The 22,151-nt window shown below is 46.4% G+C and overlaps 1 protein-coding gene across 3 annotated transcripts in view; it reads right to left on the reverse strand.

Annotated features, from left to right (window-relative positions):
* LOC120021493 (mucin-2-like) overlaps nt 1-22,151 on the reverse strand; it is a 56,665-nt gene that overhangs the window by 11,662 nt on the left and 22,852 nt on the right. For 2 of the 3 annotated variants that reach the window (XM_038965280.1, XM_038965279.1), the window contains exons 5-6: nt 20,642-20,800; nt 14,487-15,537 (exon numbers count right to left, since the gene is read on the reverse strand). In XM_038965280.1, coding sequence (XP_038821208.1) covers nt 14,487-15,537; nt 20,642-20,800 — 1,210 coding nt within the window. The remainder of the gene's footprint in view (nt 1-14,486; nt 15,538-20,641; nt 20,801-22,151) is intronic. The other variant, XM_038965281.1, reaches the window with a different exon arrangement.

Here is a 22,151-nt window from a genome sequence, read left to right on the forward strand (position 1 = left end):
AGTTAGAGATGATTGGAGGGATAGAGATGTGGAGTGAGGAGTGGAGTGAGAGGAGACTGGAGGGAGAGAGAAAGAGGAGGGAGAGAGTTTTAGTTTAGTTTAGTTTATTCATTCAACCATTTAAAAAAACAAGCACACATAAAACTTAAAAGCCATACATGCACATGAATAAAATCATCGAGGATAACACACAATAAAGTCTGGGACTTATTTCCATTGGGGTCCTCTTGAGACAGGATGGCTATACAAGATCGAACACAGTACGGCAGTGAAATAATAAAACAAAAACATAAAAGAAGAACATCTATCTCATCATTCCAGTTACATCATAGGGGTTATTCATATGGGCACAGAGGACATCAAACATATTTTTGCTTTATTTTTAAAGCTATCCAGAGAGGACATTGTTTTAATAGGCAGAGGCAACTCATTCCATTCTGAGGCTCCAGTATACAAGAAAGTACCTTTCCCAGCATTACTCCTGAACCTGTATAAGCACACATCAGCAACACCTGATCTGGTGCTGGGATTGTGTGCATCCCTAACAAGAGGAAAGTAATCACTTAAATATCTGGGCGCAGGACCATAAATACTCCTGTAAACCAAACATAGTCTAATCTGGGACACCCTAGCCTCAACAGGCAGCCAGTTTCTGAAAGCAGCTCCTGCCTATGTGAGTACGTGGACTCACCTTCAATACTACCCTGATCAACTTATTCTGGGCTATCTCGAGCTTCCCCTTCATAAGTTTAGGTAAGCCCCCAAACCAGGAAGTACTAGCATAGTCAAAAGAGAGGATGAAGCAGAGTGAGAGAAGAGGGAGAGCACACCCGACAGGGGAGCCTATGTTTCCATGGCTTGTGTCTGCCCTAAGTCCCATCATTCACCCTTGTACCACACACCCTGGGCCTAAAGTGACAATGGCAGGGGTTTTGGGGTTGTTTTTAAAAGTGGTAGAAACTTATACCTTTTCCAGAGCTTGTAATGGATTACACCAAGTAAAGGGACGGGGTTGACCATCTTGACCAACTGAGGAGCTATTACAATGTTGGACGCACAGGCAGAAAATGGTGGAAGTGTGTGTTTTGGGGGATGCTCAACATTGTCATCATAAATGTGTACATTGTGTGGGGGACCCTGCAGATGCCCCTTCCCAAGACTGTGGCAACAGAGCGTGTGGACCAAGTTTTAACTCATTTGAAAGCAGGTGAAGTTTGAAGGGTGCAAGAGACGGTGTGTGGTGTGCATCCGGAGTGGACGCAGGGAAAGGGTGGGAGATGCGTAGAAACCTCCTTTGGGTGCTCGACATGTTCTGTGCCACTTTTCAGGATGGGGCCATGCTTCCAGAAGTTCCATGACATGTTGTAGGCTAAATGCAAACACTAAAGTGACAGTGTGAAATAGGAATTTGTCTAACAAATCTTTTGTCGCTGAACAGTTGTGTTTTGTATATTCTCGATCTGTCTCTATCTAATACTTGTTACATTCACTGAATTGTCAAAGTAGGCTACTATTTCTACATTTTATGTCAGGCCTGATCATTTTTAAATAGTCTCTGAATAGTTGTTTACATTTTTACAGAAGTAAGAATCGTTGTCCGTCAAATAGCTTACAATGTGTGGGACTTGAAATACTTTCTGAATATTGTCCTCTCATCACATTTTGGATACTTGTATTTATATGTAAATAATAATATATTATACTTCGTACATTTTAAGTGAGTAATTTAGTGAAATTTACTACAATTTAAATACTTTTTGTTGAGTTTTAATAGTTTTTCTCAGTGTCTTCACACAACGGAAGACACAATGAGGGTTATTCCTGTTGACATGTATGTGGTGTTATATTAAAAAAGAGATTGTGCTCTTTAAAACTATGTTAGCTCAAGAACAAATTACTATTGCAAGTTATTTTGGGTTTGAAATGTGTGAGAAAATTAGCTTTATATTTGAAAATTCTCAGTTATATGCAGCAGCATTCTACAATTATATTGGGTTTTAAAGGGTTATTAAGAACAGTATCTGGCAGGATTCAATAGCTGGAATTGTTAGAGTTACCCTTTCCCTTTTCTCTACGATTGTCATTCTAATGGATTCCATAAAGAACAAAACCCTGTCCTCAAATATTTACATCAAAAGATGCAAAGTTATGGGCAAAGACAAGCCAACATCAAATTAAATATTTTTCTTGATCAAATAACATGGAAAACAACCACTTTATGTGCAGTATTAATTTACCATCCTTACAAACCACTTAGTGCCTTGCAAAAGTATTCACCCCCTTGGCATTTTTCCTATTTTGTTGCATTACAACCTGTAATTTAAATGGATTTTTAATTGGATTTCATGTAATGGACATACACAAAAAAGCAAAGGGGGTGAAGTGAAATCAAAAAATAACTTGTTTCATAAAATTCTAAAAAAGAATAAGGAAAAGTGGTGGGTGCATATGTATTCACCCCCTCTGCTATGACGCCCCTAAATAAGATCTGGTGCAGCCAATTACCTTCAGAAGTCACATCATTAGTTAAATAAAGTCCACCTGTGTGCAATCTAAGTGTCACATGATCTCAGTATATATACACCTGTTCTGAAAGGCCCCCAAGTCTGCAACACCACTAAGCAAGGGGCACCACCAAGCAAGCAGCACCAAGGAGCTCTCCAAACAGGTCAGGGACAAAGTTCTGGAGAAGTACAGATCAGGGTTGGGTTATAAAAAAATATCTGAAACTTTGAACAGTCCACCCAGCACAATTAAATCCATTAGAATATGGTACCACAACAAACCTGCCAAGAGAGAGCCGCCCACCAAAACTCACAGACCAGGCAAGGAGGGCATTAATCAGAGAGGCAACAAAGAGACCAAAGATAACCCTGAAGGAGCTGCAAAGGTCCACAGCGGAGATTGGAGTATCTGTCCATAGGACTACTTTAAGCCGTACACTCCACAGAGCTGGGCTTTACGGAAGAGTGTCCAGGAAAAACGTTTGGTGTTCGCCAAAAGGCATGTGGGAGACCCCCCCAAACATATGGAAGAAGGTACTCTAGTTAGATGAGATAAAAATGTAGCTATTTGGCCATCAAGGACAATGCTATGTCTGGCGCAAACCCAACACCGCTCATCACTCCGAGAACACCATCCCCACAGTGAAGCATGGTGGTGGCAGCATCTGTAAATGTACATTGCTGTATTGTACATAGGCTGGTCATCTAGGTTGATACCTAGATGTACCATCACCATAAAGAAAAACAATGCACAACACAGTAACTGAGTACATTGAGACATCAAGTGGTTTGTGATGATGTAGCCCAGTTGGTAGAGCATGGTGCTTCGCAATGCTAGGGTTGTGGGTTCAATTCCCACAGGGGACCAGTAAAATAAAGTATAAAAAATGTATGCAAACTTCTGTAAGTTGCTCTGGATAAGTGTCTACTAAATTGGAAAAGGAATGAATAGACCATTTCAGTTTTTTTATGTTCCCCAGCAAGAATGGAACTCAAACAGAAGGCGGAATTAACAAAGAGTCTGTAACGAAATTCCTCCTCCTCTTCATCCGAAGAGGAGGAGCAGGGATTCGACCAAAATGCAGCGTTGTCATAGGACATAATGAATTTATTTAAACAAGACAAAAACGAACTATACTTGAATAACTAACAAAATAACAAACGACGTAGACAGACCTGGACATGCGAACTTACATACAACGAAGAACTCACGAACAGGAAAATGACTACACAAAAGAACGAACGTACAAACAAACCGAGACAGTCCCGTGTGGCGCGACAAACACAGACACAGGAGACAACCACCCACAACAATCAATGTGAAAACACCTACCTTAATATGGCTCTCAATCAGAGGAAATGAAAACCACCTGCCTCTAATTGAGAACCATATCAGGTCACCCTTTAACAAACATAGAAACACATAACATAGACTACCCACCCAAACTCACGCCCTGACCGTCAAACACATACAAAATAACAGAAAACCGGTCAGGAACGTGACATAACCCCCCCCCTCAAGGTGCGTACTCCGAACGCACCACCAAAAGTCTAGGGGAGGGTCTGGGTGGGCGTCTGACCACGGTGGTGGCTCAGGCTCTGGGCGAGGTCCCCACCCCACCATAGTCAATCCCAGCTTACGTCTCCCCCTTAGAATGACCACCCTCATATTACACCCACTTAATTTAAATGGTAACCTTAAGATAAGGGGCAGCACCGTGACGAGGGGCAGCACCGGGATAAGGTAGCTCAGGACAGAGAGATAGCTCAGGACAGAGAGGTAGGTCAGGATAGAGAGGTAGCTCAGGATAGAGGGGCAACTCCGGATTGAAGGGCAGCTCCGGACAGAGAGACAGCTCTGGACTGAGGGGCAGTTCTGGATAAATGGCAGCTCTGGGCTGAGGGGCAGCTCATGACTGGCTGACGGCTCTGGACGCTCATGGCTAGCTGACGGCTCTGGACGCTTATGGCTAGCTGACGGCTCTGGACGCTCATGGCTGGCTGACGGCTCTGGACGCTCATGGCTGGCTGACGGCTCTGGACGCTCATGGCTGGCTGACGGCTCTGGACGCTCATGGCTGGCTGACGGCTCTGGACGCTCATGGCTGGCTGACGGCTCTGGACGCTCATGGCTGGCTGACGGCTCTGGACGCTCATGGCTCGCTGACGACTCTGGACGCTCATGGCTAGCTGACGGCTCTGGACGCTCATGGCTGGCTGACGGCTCTGGACGCTCATGGCTGGCTGGCGGCTCTGGACGCTCATGGCTGGCTGGCGGCTCTGGACGCTCATGGCTCACTGGCGGCTCTGGCAGATCCTGTCTGGTTGGCGGCTCTGGCAGATCCTGTCTGGTTGGCGGCTCTGGCAGATCCTGTCTGGTTGGCGGCTCTGGCAGATCCTGTCTGGTTGGCGGCTCTGGCAGATCCTGACTGGTTGGCGGCTCTGGCAGATCCTGACTGACGAATGGCTCTAGCGGCTCCTGACTGACTAACGGCTCTGACGGCTCGGGACAGACGGGCGGCTCTAATGGCTCGGGACAGACGGATGGCTCAGACGGCACTGGGCAGACGGATGGCTCAGATGGCGCTGGGGAGACGGATGGCTCAGATGGCGCTGGGGAGACGGATGGCTCAGATGGCGCTGGGGAGACGGATGGCTCAGATGGCGCTGGGGAGACGGATGGCTCAGATGGCACTGGGGAGACGGATGGCTCAGATGGCACTGGGCAGACGGATGGCTCTGGCCGGATGAGGCGCACTGTAGGCCTGGTGCGTGGTGCCGGAACTGGAGGCACCGGGCTAAGGACACGCACCTTCAGGCTAGTGCGGGGAGCAGGGACAGGGCACACTGGACTCTCAAAACGCACTATGGACCTGGTGCGTGGTACCGGCACTGGTGGCACCGGGCTGAGGGCACGCACATCAGGACGAGTACGGGGAGAAGGAACAGTGTGTACAGGGCTCTGGAGACGCACAGGTGGCTTAGTGCGTGGTGCCGGAACTGGAGGCACTGGGCTGGAGACACGCACCATAGGGAGAGTGCGTGGAGGAGGAACAGGGCTCTGGAAACGCACTGGAAGCCTGGTGCGTGGAGTAGGCACTGGTGGTACTGGGCTGGGGCGGGGAGGTGGCGCCGGAAATACCGGACCGTGCAGGCGTACTGGCTCCCTTGAGCATTGAGCCTGCCCAACCTTACCTGGTTGAATGCTCCCCGTTGCCCGACCAGTGCGGGGAGGTGGAATAACCCGCACCGGGCTATGTAGGCGAACCGGGGACACCATGCGTAAGGCTGGTGCCATGTATGCCGGCCCGAGGAGACGCACTGGAGACCAGACGCGTTGAGCCGGCTTCATGACACCTGGCTCAATGCCCAATCTAGCCCTACCAGTGCAGGGAGGTGGAATAACCCGCACCGGGCTATGAACACGTACAGGAGACACCGTGCGCTCTACTGCGTAACACGGTGTCTGCCCGTACTCCCGCTCTCCACGGTTAGCCTGGGAAGTGGGCGCAGGTCTCCTACCTGCCCTTGGCCCACTACCTCTTAGCCCCCCCCCCAAGAAATTTTTGGGGTTTCTTCGCGGGCTTCCAGCCACGTCTCCTTGCTGCCTCCTCATACCACCGCTCCTGGGCTCTCGCTGCTTCCATCTCCTCACGAACGCGGCGAAATTCCCCAATATGAGCCCAGTGTCCTTTTCCCTCCATTACTTCCTCCCAAGTCCACGAGTCCTGATTACTTGGTCGCTGCTCGTAGTCCCGCTGCTTGGTCCGGGTTTGGTGGGTGGTTCTCTTCATCCGAAGAGGAGGAGCAGGGATTCGACCAAAATGCAGCGTTGTCATAGGACATAATGAATTTATTTAAACAAGACAAAAACGAACTATACTTGAATAACTAACAAAATAACAAACGACGTAGACAGACCTGGACATGCGAACTTACATACAACGAAGAACTCACGAACAGGAAAATGACTACACAAAAGAACGAACGTACAAACAAACCGAGACAGTCCCGTGTGGCGCGACAAACACAGACACAGGAGACAACCACCCACAACAATCAATGTGAAAACACCTACCTTAATATGGCTCTCAATCAGAGGAAATGAAAACCACCTGCCTCTAATTGAGAACCATATCAGGTCACCCTTTAACAAACATAGAAACACATAACATAGACTACCCACCCAAACTCACGCCCTGACCGTCAAACACATACAAAATAACAGAAAACCGGTCAGGAACGTGACAGAGTCACTGACAACAACCAAACAAAACAGGTGGGGTTGGCCTGCCATACTACTAAGATACCATACTACTATCGTGAGCCAACCTCAGTATCTCTAGTTGGAGCGTAACCGTAACGACAATTTGAGATACACTGGGCCAATCGTCTTGCCCAGAAGTGGCGCGAGAACGCCATCTCTGTCAAACTAACCCACACAAACTTTATCAAACACCTCCTCTGGACGCATCTCAGCAAAAACAGGGGAGAGGGAAACATCTTTAAACTGTTCCGCAATCAGCTGCATCCTAGACATCAAAGTTTCCACTTTAGGGACCCTCTCTTCCTTCAGCGGTACTACAAACTCACACATCTTTCGGGTTTTCAAAGGAGAGGTCAACCCAGGTTTAGCAAAATCAGGATCGCCCATAAACGTCTCAGACAGCTCGACCATGGTGAGATTGCTGACATCCTCCTCAACACTAGACTTGATCCTGGCGACTTTCTTAGGCAAAGCACGTGTAACAGCACGTGTTGGGAACACTCTAGGGTACTTTTCTGATAACCTAATTCCTCTTCTCTGGGTTCCTTACAAAACGACAGGATTATGCACGACCTTCCCTCCAGCCAAATTGTTTCCCAAAATTAATGAGACCCCCTTCATCGGTAGGCTAGGCTTCAACGGAACCAGAAAAAAGATCAGACTTGAGTTCTATATTATACAAAGGAACTTCCATGCAACTTATCTCCATGCTTGTACTAACACACTGTAGCCAGTTGCTGAAGTGTCAGACAAAGGCAAAACACCCTCCAAAATGAAGGATTCTCACTGGCTGCTTAACAGCATCGCCACTCTGCAGAGACACACACCCGTTTGAAACAAAGGGTTCATCTGATCTAAAATCTTGTTTAGGAGATACACTGCTCCCAACCAGAGACTTAATGGGCTGGAGTGCTCCCACAAGAAGAAACTACTTTTTCTCTCAAATTTTTTGGCTTCAATTTAGGACACAGAGACAATGTGTCCTTTCTCATGGTAGTAATGACTAATTGGCGGATACGAAAACTCAGTTTTCTGACGATCTTTATCTTTGGGCACTATAGAAATGGACTGAAACCTTGCAGTAGGAGGTGACTTCTCTGGATTTATTTTTGCGTAGGGATAACTACTGGAAGTTTTGTATGTAAAGGTAGTTTGAACACTAACTAATCTGCAAGAACTGCAGCTTTCTCAAGAGTGAGATCCTTGTGCTCATAAATGTAGGTTTCGACCCTTTCGTGAAGGGAATTTCTTAACTGCTTGAGAATTATGAGTGTCTTTAAATCCTCAAGGTCCATGACCTCTTGAGAACCACACCACCGATCAAAAAGCCATGCTTGTTCCCTTCAAATTCAACATGCTCTGTGATTGTCTTTTGTAATTTACAGGACTGTTGTCTGAATGCCTCTGGGACCAACTCGTAAGCCCGAAGGATAGCCTGAAGGATAGCAGCTTTAACAGTGTCATAATCGGAACTCTGGTCAAGAGATAAAGCGCCGCACACTTTCTGAACCTTTCTCAAAAGAACACTTCGGAGGAGCAGTGACCAAATATCTCCCAGACATTTTAGGGATGTGGCAATTCGCTCAAACAGAGTAAAATAGACATCCACCTCTTTTCCATTGAAAGCCGGCTGTTCCGACCAAGATCAAACTCTGTTACGGGTGCAGGATGGCCTGACTGTGACTTGGAGTGTTTCCAGATCTACAGTGCATTCGGAAAGTATTCAGACCCCTTGACTGTTTCCACATTTTGCTACGTTACAGCCTTGTTCTAAAATTGATTAAAAAAATTATAATAATCTAGCGTCATACACAAGACTCAAGGCTGTAATCGCTGCCAAAGGTGCTTCAGCAAAGTACATAGTACAGGGTCTTGAATTCTTATGTAAATAAGGTATTTCTGTTTTATATTTTTAATAAATTAGCAAACATTTCTAAACCTGCTTTTGCTTTGTCATTATGGGGTATTGTGTGTAGATTGATGAGGAAAAAAGTAATTTAATCAATTTTAGAATAAGGCTGTAACGTAACAAAATGTATAAAAGTCAAGTGGTCTGAATACTTTCCGAATGCACTGTATCTCTTGTAGGCGAATGGCATGCTCACGTTCCTGATGTCTTTCCCTGTGCTCAGGCCCATTTATTTTGCTTCAATTTTGCCTTTAGTTCTACCTCTCTCAGTGGCACGTCTATGGTGTGTACTCTACCACCCGTGGGACCCTTTTCATCAACCTCCCTCTCCGGAAGGATTTCCTCCTCCACCAAAGCAGTACCAATCAACTCTTTGACTACAGCGTTTGGATGGCCAGGTGCCACCTTGATGTCATAATGCTTTGAAATGACACGCAGATTCGCCTTTGTACATTTAGCTAGCATCTCCCATGTAGGGCTTTCCACAAATGCTTCCAACTTAAAGTCCATGGCTTTAATTTTAAGCCTGTGTGTTCATGCAGCTTGCAAAAGGATTTCACCAATCTTATAACCCATTTGGGTGGATGTCAGTAACAGAAACTCTACCACAAAAGTGTATTTTGAACACAAATATCTGGGCACAGCAGAGCTTCATAGTAGGTGATTAGAGCAACTACCATACTCATGGGAAACTATATCTGACAGTTGTGGCTGCTTTGCGTGATGTATTGCTGTTTCTACCATCTTGCCTTTGTGCTGTTGTCTGTGCCCAATAATGTTTGTACCATGTTTTGTGCTGCTAACATGTTGTGTTGCTACCATGTTGTTGTCATGTGGTGTTGCTACCATGCTGTGTTGTCATGTGTTGCTGCCATGCTATGTTGTTGTCTTAGGTCTCTCTTTATATAGTGTTGTGGTGTGTGTTTCGTCCAATATATTTATTTGTAATCTCAGCCCCTGTTCCCGCAGGAGGCCTTTTGCCTTTTGTCTGCTGCTGGAAAAACATGTGTTATGGCTTTACACCCCCTGCTATACTGTGGATAAAGAGTTACCCGTCTACCAGAACACAGAGGGTGTTCTTAAATGGAAGACTCTCCAACATAATCCAGGTAGAATCAGGAATTCCCCAGGGCAGCTGTCTAGGCCCCTTACTTTTTTCAATCTTTACTAACGACATGCCACTCTGTCTTTGAGTAAAGCCAGTGTGTCTTTGTATGCGGATGACTCAACACTATACACGTCAGCTACCACAGTGACTGAAATGACTGCAACACATAACAAAGAGCTGCAGTTAGCACACAGCTCAGACACCCATGCATACCACACAAGACATGCCACCAGAGGTCTCTTAACAGTCTCCAAATCCAGAACAGACTATGGGAGGTGCACAGTACTACATAGAGCCATGACTACATGGAACTCTATTCCACATCAGGTAACTGATGCCAGCAGTAGAATCAGATTTTAAAAAACTACACCTCATGGAACAGTGGGGACTGTGAAGCAACACAAACATTAGCACAGACACATACACACGGTAACATATGCTCTCATACGTACACATGGATTTTGTGTTGTAGTTATTTGGTAGTGGAGTAGGGGCCTGAGGGCACACAGTGTGTTGTGAAATCTGTTATACAATTTTAAAAACATTACAATACATTTATAACTGCCTTTGTCCGGACCCCAGGAAGAGAAGCTGGTGCCTTGGCAGCAGTTAATGGCGATCCATAATAAATACAAAATACATAGAAATAAGTTGCTTTGCAAAGTATTTCAAGAAACTGGAAAACATATCAAGTAAGTATTTTTATACTTATATATATAACTGTTTTGTACAGATAATTATCAAATCAAATTTTTATAGTCACTTGCGCCGAGTACAACAGGTAGACCTTACAGTGAAAATCTTACTTACAAGCCCCTAACCAGTGCAGTTTCAAAGAAATGCGGATAAGAATAAGAGATAAAAGTAACAAGTAATTAAAGAGCAGCAGTAAAAAAAAATATATATATATATACAGTATACAGGGGGGTGCCCGTACAGAGTCAATGTGCGTGTATCGGTTGGTTGAGGTAGTATGTACAGTTGTAGTCGGAAGTTTACATACACTTAGGTTGGAGTCAATAATACTCGTTTTTCAACCCCTCCACAAATTTCTTGTTAACAAACTATAGTTTTGGCAAGTCGGTTAGGACATCTATTGTGTGCATGACACAAGTAATGTTTCCAACAATTGTTTACAGACAGATTATTTCACTTCTATTTCACTGTACCACAATTCCAGTGGGTCAGAAGTTTACATACACTAAGTTGACTGTGCATTTAAACAGCTTGGAAAATTCCAGAAAATGATGTCATGGCTTTGGAAGCTTCTGATAGGCTAATTGACATAATTTGAGTCAATTGGAGGTGTACCTGTGGATGTATTTCAAGGCCTACCTTCAAACTCAGTGCCTCTTTGCTTGACATCATTGGAAAATCAAAAGAAATCAGCCAAGACCTCAGAAGAAAAAAATTGTAGACCTCCACAATTCCGATTCAATTTCCAAATGCCTGAAGGTACCATGTTCATCTGTACAAACAATAGTACGCAAGTATAAACACCATGGGACAAACAGCCGTCATACCGCTCAGGAAGGAGAAGCGTTCTGTCTCCTAGAGATGAACGTACTTTGGTGCGAAAACTGAAAATCAATCCCAGAACAACAGCAAAGGACATTGTGAAGATGCTGGAGGAAACAGGTACAAAATGATCTACAACCCCAGTAAAATGAGTCCTATATCGACATAACCTGAAAGGTTGCTCAGCAAGGAAGAAGCCACTGCTCAAAAACCGCCATAAAAAACCCAGACTACGGTTAGCAACTGCACATGGGGACAAAGATCGTACTTTTTGGAGAAATTACCTTTGGTCTGATGAAACAAAAATAGAACTGTTTGGCCATAATGACCATCGTTATGTTTGGAGAACACCATCCCAACCGTGAAGCACAGGGGTGGCAGCATCATGTTGTGGGGGTGCTTTGCTGCAGGAGGGACTGGTGCACTTCACAAAATAGATGGCATCATGAGGCAGGAAAGTTATGTGGAGATATTGAAGCAACATCTCAAGACATCAGTCAGGAAGTTAAAGCTTGGTCGCAAATGGGTCTTCCAAATGGACAATGACCCCAAACATACTTCCAAAGTTGTGGCAAAATGGCTTAAGGACAACAAAGTCAAGGTATTGGAGTGGCCATGATAAAGCCCTGACCTCAATCCTATAGAAACTGAGAAACTGAGTTTAAATGTATTTGGCTAAGGTGTATGTAAACTTCTGACTTCAGCTGTAAATGTAGGTAGAGTTATTAAAGTGACTATGCATAGATGACAAGAGAGAGTGGTGTGGAGAGGGGGGGGGGGCAATGCAAATAGTCTGTGCAGCCATTTGACTAGATGTTCAGGAGTCTTATGGCTTGGGGGTAGAAGCTGTTTAGAAGCCTCTTGGACCTAGACTTGGCGCTCCAGTACCGCTTGCTGTGCGGTAGCAGAGAGAATAGTCTAAGACTAGGGTGGCAGGAGTCTTTGACAATTTTTAGGACCTTCCTCTGACACCGCCTGGTATAGAGGTCCTGGATGGCAGGAAGCTCGAATGGCCCCAGTGATGTACTGGGCCATTCGCACTACCCTCTGTAGTGCCTTGTGGTCGGAGGCCGAGCAGTTGCCATACCAGGCAGTGATGCAACCAGTCAGGATGCTCTCGATGGTGCAGCTGTAGAACCTTCTGAGGACCCATGCCAAATATTTTCATTCTCCTGAATAGGATTTGTCGTGCCCGCTTCACAACTGTCTTGGTGTGCTTGGACCATGTTAGTTTGTTGGTGATGTGAACACCAAGGAACTTGAAGCTCTCAATCTGCTCCACTGCAGCCCCGTCGTTGAGAATGGATGCATGCTCAGTCCTCTTTTTCCTGTAGTCCACAATCATCTCCTTTGTCTTGATCCCGTTGAGGGAGAGGTTGTTGTCCTGGCACCACACGGCCAGGTCTCTGACCTCCTCCCTATAGGCTGTCTCGTTGTTGTCGGTGATCAGGCCTACCACTGTTGTGTCATTGGCAAATTTAATGATGTTGTTGGAGTCGTGCCTGGCCGTGCAGTCATGAGTGAACAGAGAGTACTGGAGGGGGCTGAGCACGCACCCCTGAGGGGCCCCAGTGTTGAGGATCAGCGTGGCAGATATGTTGTTACCTACCCTTACCACCTGGGGGCGACCCGTCAGGAAGTCCAGGATCCAGTTGCAGAGGGAGGTGTTTAGTCCCAGGGTCCTTAGCTTATTGATGAGCTTTGAGGGCACTATGGTATTGAACGCTGAGCTGTAGTCAATGAATAGCATTTTCACATAAGTGTTCCTTTTGTCCAGGTGTGAAAGGGCAGTGTGGAGTGCAATAGAGATTGAATCATCTGTGGATCTGTTGGGGCGGTATGCAGATTGGAGTGGGTTTAAGGTTTCTGGGAAAATGGTGTTGATGTGGCCCATGACCAGCCTTTCAAAGCACTTCATGGCGAGCCATACTCAATTTACAAATGCTGGTAAGTACTGAATTACCTGAATTACAGGTACCTCAGCCAAGACAAATAAACACAATCATTCACCTCGTTGTAAGGTTAGTATATATCCAGCCGGGGGAGACTATAGAGGCTGACTTTTGTTCCTACTAACTCCGGTGGAGGACTGGCTGCAGTGTGATCAGTCTTCCACTGGGTAGTGCTGGTCTAGCTCCCCTGTCTGTCGGTCTGGTTTGTGAACTGGGCCAGGGATGCGGGCAGCTTATCAAAACCACCAGCCTTTTCCTGATCAGCTAGAGAAACATGGTCCAAACACTGCTAATTAGACTGACACTAAACTCACTCCTAATATTTGACAGTTAGGGAAAACTAGACAACCTAAGATACTGGGGATTTCTATGGAAAAGGGGAGGCCAAATTAACTCATTTCTTGCAACAAGAAACACAGTTAAGCTACAAGGGCAAAGCCATGAAAACTATATGTGAGGGTCAGAGACATAAGATATCTAATCACAATCATACACTGATACAAGTCATGTTATAGGGACTGTGGAAAACTACACACAGACAGACAGACAGACAGACAGACAGACAGACAGACAGACAGACAGACAGACAGACAGACAGACAGACAGACAGACAGACAGACAGACAGACAGACAGACAGAGACAGAGACAGAGACAGAGACAGAGACAGAGACAGAGACTGAGACTGAGACTGAGACTGAGACTGAGACTGAGACTGAGACTGAGACTGAGACTGAGACTGAGACTGAGACTGAGAGTGAGAGTGAGGAGGGGATGTGTGACCATGACACAATCACAGTCACACTGGTTTCCTCCCCCTTAGGCTGGCCTGCTTTAAATCTGCCAGTTCATAAAGACTCCAGTGGGCTGAGGCAGTGATTGGCTAGGCTGGGAAAATAAACCCACCTCACTAACCTACACTGAAGGGGTCTGCAGCAGAACCATGAACTGTCCATTATACAACACACCAGGTGAAAGTGTTTCAAAGACAGATAATCATTCTCACATAGCCCCCAGGTGGCAGGGAAGAGAACTGCCTGTCATGACTTCATTAACATTGTGTGAAAGTGTGAAGTAAAACTGTGCAGGTGCCCTGGTGTCTACATGCTTCCGGATTCTGAGGCCAGAATCTGTTTCTCCCACCATAATCATTCACAACAATCTCAATATATTCAGCTCAGTGTTGTAATGTGAGGGGACTCAATCACCCATGCTGCTCTACTATCTTACCTCTGCTGCTGGGCGTCTCCTGGGGGTGGAGTCTGGTTGAAACGGACAGCGGTGTGACGGTGGTCTTCTCTGCAGCATGTGTTTTGGCGGTGCTCTTCTTCAGAGCTTCTCTTATGGCCGTGCTGCTAGCCACAGGGGATGGAGTGATGGTCCTGTGGAAAGGGGACGGTGTATAGATGCTAGGGACAGGGGACCGAGTGGTACTGGGGACAGGGGACCGAGTGGTACTGGGGACAGGGGACCGAGTGGTACTGGGGACAGGGGACCGAGTGGTACTGGGGACAGGGGAGGGTGAGACACTGGGGACAGGGGAGGGTGAGACACTGGGGACAGGGGAGGGTGAGACACTGGGGACAGGGGAGGGTGAGACACTGGGGACAGGGGAGGGTGAGACACTGGGGACAGGGGAGGGTGAGACACTGGGGACAGGGGAGCGTGAGACACTGGGGACAGGGGACGTTTTGACACTGGGGACAGGGGATGTTTTGACACTGCTTGGGACAGAGGACAGTGTGATGGGGCTAGGGACAAGGGACAGTGTGATGGGACTAGGGACAGGGGACAGTGTGACGGTCTTCTCTGAAGTGTGTGATTTGGCAGTGCTCTTTTCTAGAGCATCTCTGATGGCATTACTGCTGGGGACAGGAGGCAGTATGACACTGCTGCTGGGGACAGGAGACGGTATGACACTGCTGCTGGGGACAGGAGACGGTATGACACTGTTGGTTACAGTGGATGGTGTTATGATGCTATGGAAAGCAGACGGTGTGATGGTTTTGGGGACAGAAAACGGTGTGATGGTAGGGACAGGGGTTATGGTCTTGGGGACATGAGACGGTGTGACAGTGGGGACATGAGGCGGTGTGACAGTGGGGACAGGGGATGGAGTGGAGCTTGGTACAGAGGACGGTGTGATGGTCTTGGGGATAGAGGACAGTGTGGTACCCAGCCTCAGGTTGGAAGGGCCAGCTCTGGGGTGAGGTCTGTAGGCCAGGAGGACTGGATTTTCCTGTGGACCATCTACTTCTACATCCTGCTCCAACTCAGCCTGCTGGGGGAACAGGAAAGAACAGTCAGATTCATATGCATCATTTTATATATAACATTTCTTCTACCTGAACCAAATGTCTTTATGTTACTGGAAGGCTTGATGGAATGCTTCCAGTACATATACAGTGACAACATCACATTCCACCCAAATTGAATACTTCAATATTGTTTCTCCCCCCCCCCCCCCCCCCCCACTGTAGCAGCAGCACCAAATACAACTACATCAGCAGTACCAAATCAATCCCCTCTCCTGATCTCACAAACAAATATCAACCACAAATAACCACTGCCAGACGTCTTGAGTCACTGAGCTATTTGTACAGTTAAGATTGACAACCTGAACTCTACAAAACAAATAATTTGTTAAAACATAGAATCTCTGTCTCTTAGTCCAATCAGATGAAATGAAAGTGTGGGGTTGTGCATTGGGACATTGCCATTGGTTGGGCAGAGACGTGCAGTGGCATGTTTGCGATGAGTCTTGGGTAAGGATGAAGTGATAGAGGGAGAGTTTTGTCCTGCAGTTCGGCTTGGCTGCATTAGGAGAAGAGAGGAAAGGAAAGGAGAGCTCCCCTGCCCAAACCTCAGGAGACAATCCCACAATCTCATCCATCTGTGACTGACGCACTCCTCGTCTCTGGTGTTTCAGTTCCCTGATCAAGTTTAATAACCATCTGCTCCAGGGGAGTGTGTGTAAGTTCCTCTTACACACACACACACACACACACACACACACGACACACACACACATGACGGTGATGACGGACATACTGGAGGGCCGCTACAGTTCAGCTGCTCCCCCAAACAGACAGAGAAAGAGGGGTGAGACAGCAAGGCCAGGCACGGCTGGAACAGACAGACAGGAGAGAGAGGTTAGAGGGACAGGAGAGAGAGGTTAGAGAGACAGGAGAGAGAGGTTAGAGAGACAGGAGCGAAAGGTTAGAGAGACAGGAGCGAGAGGTTAGAGAGACAGGAGAGAGAGGTTAGAGACAGGAGAGAGAAGTTAGAGAGACAAGAGAGAGAGGTTAGAGAGGGGTTAGAGAGACAGGAGAGAGAGGTTAGAGAGACAGGAGAGAGAGGTTAGAGAGACAGGAGAGAGAGGTTAGAGACAGGAGCGAGAGGTTAGAGAGACAGGAGAGAGAGGTTAGAGAGACAGGAGAGAGAGGTTAGAGAGACAGGAGCGAGAGGTTAGAGAGACAGGAGCGAGAGGTTAGAGAGACAGAAGAGAGAGGTTAGAGAGACAGTAAAGAGGTTAGAGAGACAGGAGAGAGAGGTTAGAGAGACAGGAGAGAGAGGTTAGAGAGACAGGAGAGAGAGGTTAGAGAGACAGGAGAGAGAGGTTAGAGAGACAGGAGAGAGAGGTTAGAGAGACAGGACAGAGGGGTTAGAGAGTTGAGAGACAGGAGAGAGGGGTTAGAGAGACAGGAGAGAGGGGTTAGAGAGACAGGAGAGAGGGGTTAGAGAGACAGGAGAGAGAGGTTAGAGAGACAGGAGAGAGGTTAGAGAGACAGGAGAGAGAGGTTAGAGAGACAGGAGAGAGAGGTTAGAGAGACAGGAGAGAGAGGTTAGAGAGACAGGAGAGAGAGGTTAGAGAGACAGGAGAGAGAGGTTAGAGAGACAGGAGAGAGAGGTTAGAGAGACAGGAGAGAGAGGTTAGAGAGACAGGAGAGAGAGGTTAGAGAGACAGGAGAGAGAGGTTAGAGAGACAGGAGAGAGAGGTTAGAGAGACAGGAGAGAGAGGTTAGAGAGACAGGAGAGAGAGGTTAGAGAGACAGGAGAGAGAGGTTAGAGAGACAGGACAGAGGGGTTAGAGAGACAGGAGAGAGGGGTTAGAGAGTTGAGAGACAGGAGAGAGAGGTTAGAGAGACAGGAGAGAGAGGTTAGAGAGACAGGAGAGAGAGGTTAGAGAGACAGGATAGAGGGGTTAGAGAGACAGGGGAGAGGGGTTAGAGAGGTTAGAGAGACATGAGAGAGAAGTTAGAGAGACAGGAGAGAGAGGTTAGAGAGACAGGACAGAGGGGTTAGAGAGACAAGAGAGAGGGGTTAGAGAGTTGAGAGACAGGAGAGAGAGGTTAGAGAGACAGGAGAGACAGGTTAGAGAGACAGGACAGAGAGGTTAGATAGACAGGAGAGAGGGGTTAGAGAGACAGGGGAGAGGGGTTAGAGAGGTTAGAGAGACATGAGAGAGAAGTTAGAGAGACAGGAGAGAGAGGTTAGAGAGACAGGAGAGAGAGGTTAGAGAGACAGGAGAGAGAGGTTAGAGAGGGGTTAGAGAGGTTAGAGAGACAGGAGAGAGGGGTTAGAGAGACAGGACAGAGGGGTTAGAGAGACAGGACAGAGGGGTTAGAGAGTTGAGAGACAGGAGAGAGAGGTTAGAGAGACAGGAGAGAGAGGTTAGAGAGACAGGAGAGAGAGGTTAGAGAGACAGGATAGAGGGGTTAGAGAGACAGGACAGAGGGGTTAGAGAGGTTCGAGAGACAGGAGAGACAGGTTAGAGAGACAGGACAGAGAGGTTAGATAGACAGGAGAGAGGGGTTAGAGAGACAGGGGAGAGGGGTTAGAGAGGTTAGAGAGACATGAGAGAGAAGTTAGAGAGACAGGAGAGAGAGGTTAGAGAGACAGGAGAGAAAGGTTAGAGAGACAGGAGAGAAAGGTTAGAGAGACAGGAGAGAGAGGTTAGAGAGACAGGAGAGAGAGGTTAGAGAGACAGGAGAGAGAGGTTAGAGAGGGGTTAGAGAGGTTAGAGAGACAGGAGAGAGGGGTTAGAGAGACAGGACAGAGGGGTTAGAGAGACAGGACAGAGGGGTTAGAGAGTTGAGAGACAGGAGAGAGGGGTTAGAGAGACAGGAGAGAGAGGTTAGAGAGACAGGAGAGAGAGGTTAGAGAGACAGGAGAGAGAGGTTAGAGAGACAGGAGAGAGAGGTTAGAGAGACAGGAGAGAGGGGTTAGAGAGACAGGATAGAGGGGTTAGAGAGACAGGAGAGAGAGGTTAGAGAGACAGGAGAGAGAGGTTAGAGAGACAGGAGAGAGAGGTTAGAGAGACAGGAGAGAGAGGTTAGAGAGACAGGAGAGAGAGGTTAGAGAGACAGGAGAGAGAGGTTAGAGAGACAGGAGAGAGAGGTTAGAGAGACAGGAGAGAGAGGTTAGAGAGACAGGATAGAGGGGTTAGAGAGACAGGATAGAGGGGTTAGAGAGACAGGACAGAGGGGTTAGAGAGACAGGAGAGAGAGGTTAGAGAGGGGTTAGAGAGGTTAGAGAGACAGGAGAGAGGGGTTAGAGAGACAGGACAGAGGGGTTAGAGAGACAGGACAGAGGGGTTAGAGAGTTGAGAGACAGGAGAGAGGGGTTAGAGAGACAGGAGAGAGAGGTTAGAGAGACAGGAGAGAGAGGTTAGAGAGACAGGAGAGAGAGGTTAGAGAGACAGGAGAGAGAGGTTGGAGAGACAGGAGAGAGAGTTTAGAGAGACAGGAGAGAGAGGTTGGAGAGACAGGAGAGAGAGTTTAGAGAGACAGGAGAGAGAGGCTAGAGAGGTTAGAGAGACAGGCGAGAGAGGTTAGAGAGGTTAGAGACAGGAGAGAGAGGTTAGAGAGGTTAGAGAGAGGTTAGAGAGACAGGAGAGACAGGTTAGAGAGACAGGAGAGAGAAGTTAGAGAGGAGTTAGAGAGACAGGAGAGAGGTTAGAGAGACAGGAGAGAGGTTAGAGAGACAGGAGAGAGAGGTTAGAGAGACAGGAGAGAGAGGTTAGAGAGACAGGAGAGAGAGGTTAGAGAGACAGGAGAGAGGGGTTAGAGAGGTTAGAGAGACGTTAGAGAGACAGGAGAGACAGGTTAGAGAGGGGTTAGAGAGACAGGAGAGAGAAGTTAGAGAGACAGGAGAGAAGTTAGAGAGACAGGAGAGAGGGGTTAGAGAGACAGGAGAGAGAGGTTAGAGAGGGATTAGAGAGGTTAGAGAGACAGGAGAGACAGGAGAGAGAAGTTGGAAAGACAGGACAGAGGGGTAGGTTAAAGAGACAGGTTAGAGAGATTAGGAGACAGCTGGGAGAAAGAGGACCTGGAGAGAGGCTGCCACTGTCCAGAAGCAATGTGTGATAGCTTTTTAAGCTGTAACCTGCCACTACTTTTTATTTATTGTCACATACTGTACATGTACAGTTTTACAGGGTCAGCCATAGTAGTACCTCACCCCTGGAGCAAATTAGATTAAAGTGCCTTGCTCAAGGGCACATCAGCAGATTTTTCACCTTGTCGGCTTGGGGAATCGAACCAGCAACCTTTTGGTTACTGGCCCAATGCTCTAACCAATAGGCTACCTGTAGCCCGTAATGTGTTACTTTCTCAACCCCATACCTGTCCAGAAATACTAGGAGTTTAACATTGTGCTTCCTGTTGTTGTTTACATGACAATTGATCGTATGCCACAGATGATATCATTATCGCTGTTCAGGAAGTGACAATAAAATGACCTTTCCAGGCACTAACTCAACCTTACTCAGACACTGTGCATAGCGTTATACCTTAAAGGGGCAATCTGCAGTTGCAACATACATTTTTGGACTTCTAAATGAATGATATTCTTGAAGAATATAACATATAAATGCCTACTATGGCTAACCCTGTAAAAACAACACATTTCACTGCACCTATCCGGTGTGTGACAATATATATATATTTTTTAATCTGTCGGAACCCAAGATATAAGCTTATTTTACTCCAATGTTTGTAAACAAAGTAAATCTATTGTAAACCAACACTTTATAGCCTCAAAACATGACTAAAACTCTAATTTTGATATCATGGATGGTCAGTCCTTGTATCCATAGCTCTGTCTATGAATTTGTGGTTATATTTCTCAAGCCCTATCACTCAGCTGTTTACTAAAAGAAGTGGTGGAATGACCGCCTTGTTATTGAACTGCGGATTGGCCCTTTAACTCTGTGTTAAATTAATGTAGCATGTATTTTTATGCAATCAACATAAGAGGTACCACACTAGTATATCTAACTTTAAAAACAAGTTAATCATAAAAACAAATGCCCTCATAATGTAATAGTATAAGACAAACCCTATAAGACGAACCCAAACTCAGGAATCCGTTATAATACTTACTTTTTCCACTGCTGCAGGTGGCTGCTGCTCACTCACTGCCACCTGTGGGTTGAACACACAAACACAGGCATTACAGAGAGAGTCACGACACAGACAGTAACGTGCAGTACACAAACATACCTGTAGAGGGGGCAATGTCCTCACTTCCTCACTGTTCTCCTGTTGGAAAAGCAGGAACATGTCAGTTGAGCTGACAGATTCAAAACACACTTTACATTTTCTGACAAGAACCTGCTTGACACTTGACATTTTTTGAATCATTATTCATACTTACTAACTTAGATAATTGTAAGCACACTTAAGACCACATAGGCATATTTAATTTAGATTAATTTCTTATGTGCTTATTCAGACTATTCTACACAGAACAAAAATATATACGCAACATGTAAAGTGTGTTTCATGAGCTGAAATAACAGATCCCAGAAATAGTACATATGCCCCAAAACATTCTCAAAAATGTGCACAAATTTGTTTACATCCCTGTTAGCGAGCATTTCTCCTTTGCCAAGATAATCATTAAAACAGCATGATCATTACACAGGTGCACCTTGTGCTGTGGACAATAAAAGGCCATTCAAAAATGTTCAGTTTTGTCACACAACACAATGCCACAGATGTCTCATGTTTTGAGGGAGTGTGCAGTTGGCATACTGACTGCAGGAATGTCCACCAGAGCTGGTGTCATAGAATATAAATGTTATTTCTCTACCATAAGCCACCTCCAACATCGTTTTTGAGAATTTGCCAGTAAGTCCAACCAGCCTCACAACCGCAGACGATGTGTATGGCGTCTTGTGGGCGAGTGGTTTGTTGGTGTCAACGTTGTTAACAGAGTGCCCCATGGTGGTGGTGGGGTTATGGTATGGGCAGGCATAAAATATGGACAACGAACACAATTGCATTTTATCGACGGCAATTTGAATGCACAGACATACCGTGACAAGATCCTGAGGCCCATTGTTGTGCCCTTCATCCGCAACCATCACCTCATGTTTCAGCATGATAATGCACGCCCCCATGTCGCAAGGACCTGGAAGCTGAAAATGTCCCAGTTCTTCCATGTCCTGCATACTCACCAGACATGTCACCCATTGAGCATGTTTGGGATGCTTTTGGATCGATGTGTATGACAGCGTGCTCCAGTTCCCGCCAATATCCAGCAACTTCTCACAGCCATTGAAGAGGAGTGGGACAACATTCCACAGGCCACAATCAACAGCCTGATCCACTCTATGTGAAGGAGATGTGTCGCGCTGCATGAGTGATGTGGTGGTCACACCAGATACTGACTGGTTTTCTGATCCACACAACTACCTTCTTCTCTTCTTTTATATATCTGTGACCAACAGATGTATATCTGTGTTCCCAGGCATGTGAAATCCCTGATCAGGGCCTAATGATTTGTTTTTATATTATAGACTGATTTCTTTATATGAACTGTAACTCAGTAAAATCTTTGAAATTGTTGCATGTTGCGTTTATATTTTTGTTCAGTATATAAACATTT

Source organism: Salvelinus namaycush, chromosome 26, assembly GCF_016432855.1.
Source record: "Salvelinus namaycush isolate Seneca chromosome 26, SaNama_1.0, whole genome shotgun sequence".
NCBI classification, from domain to species: Eukaryota; Metazoa; Chordata; class Actinopteri; order Salmoniformes; family Salmonidae; genus Salvelinus; species Salvelinus namaycush.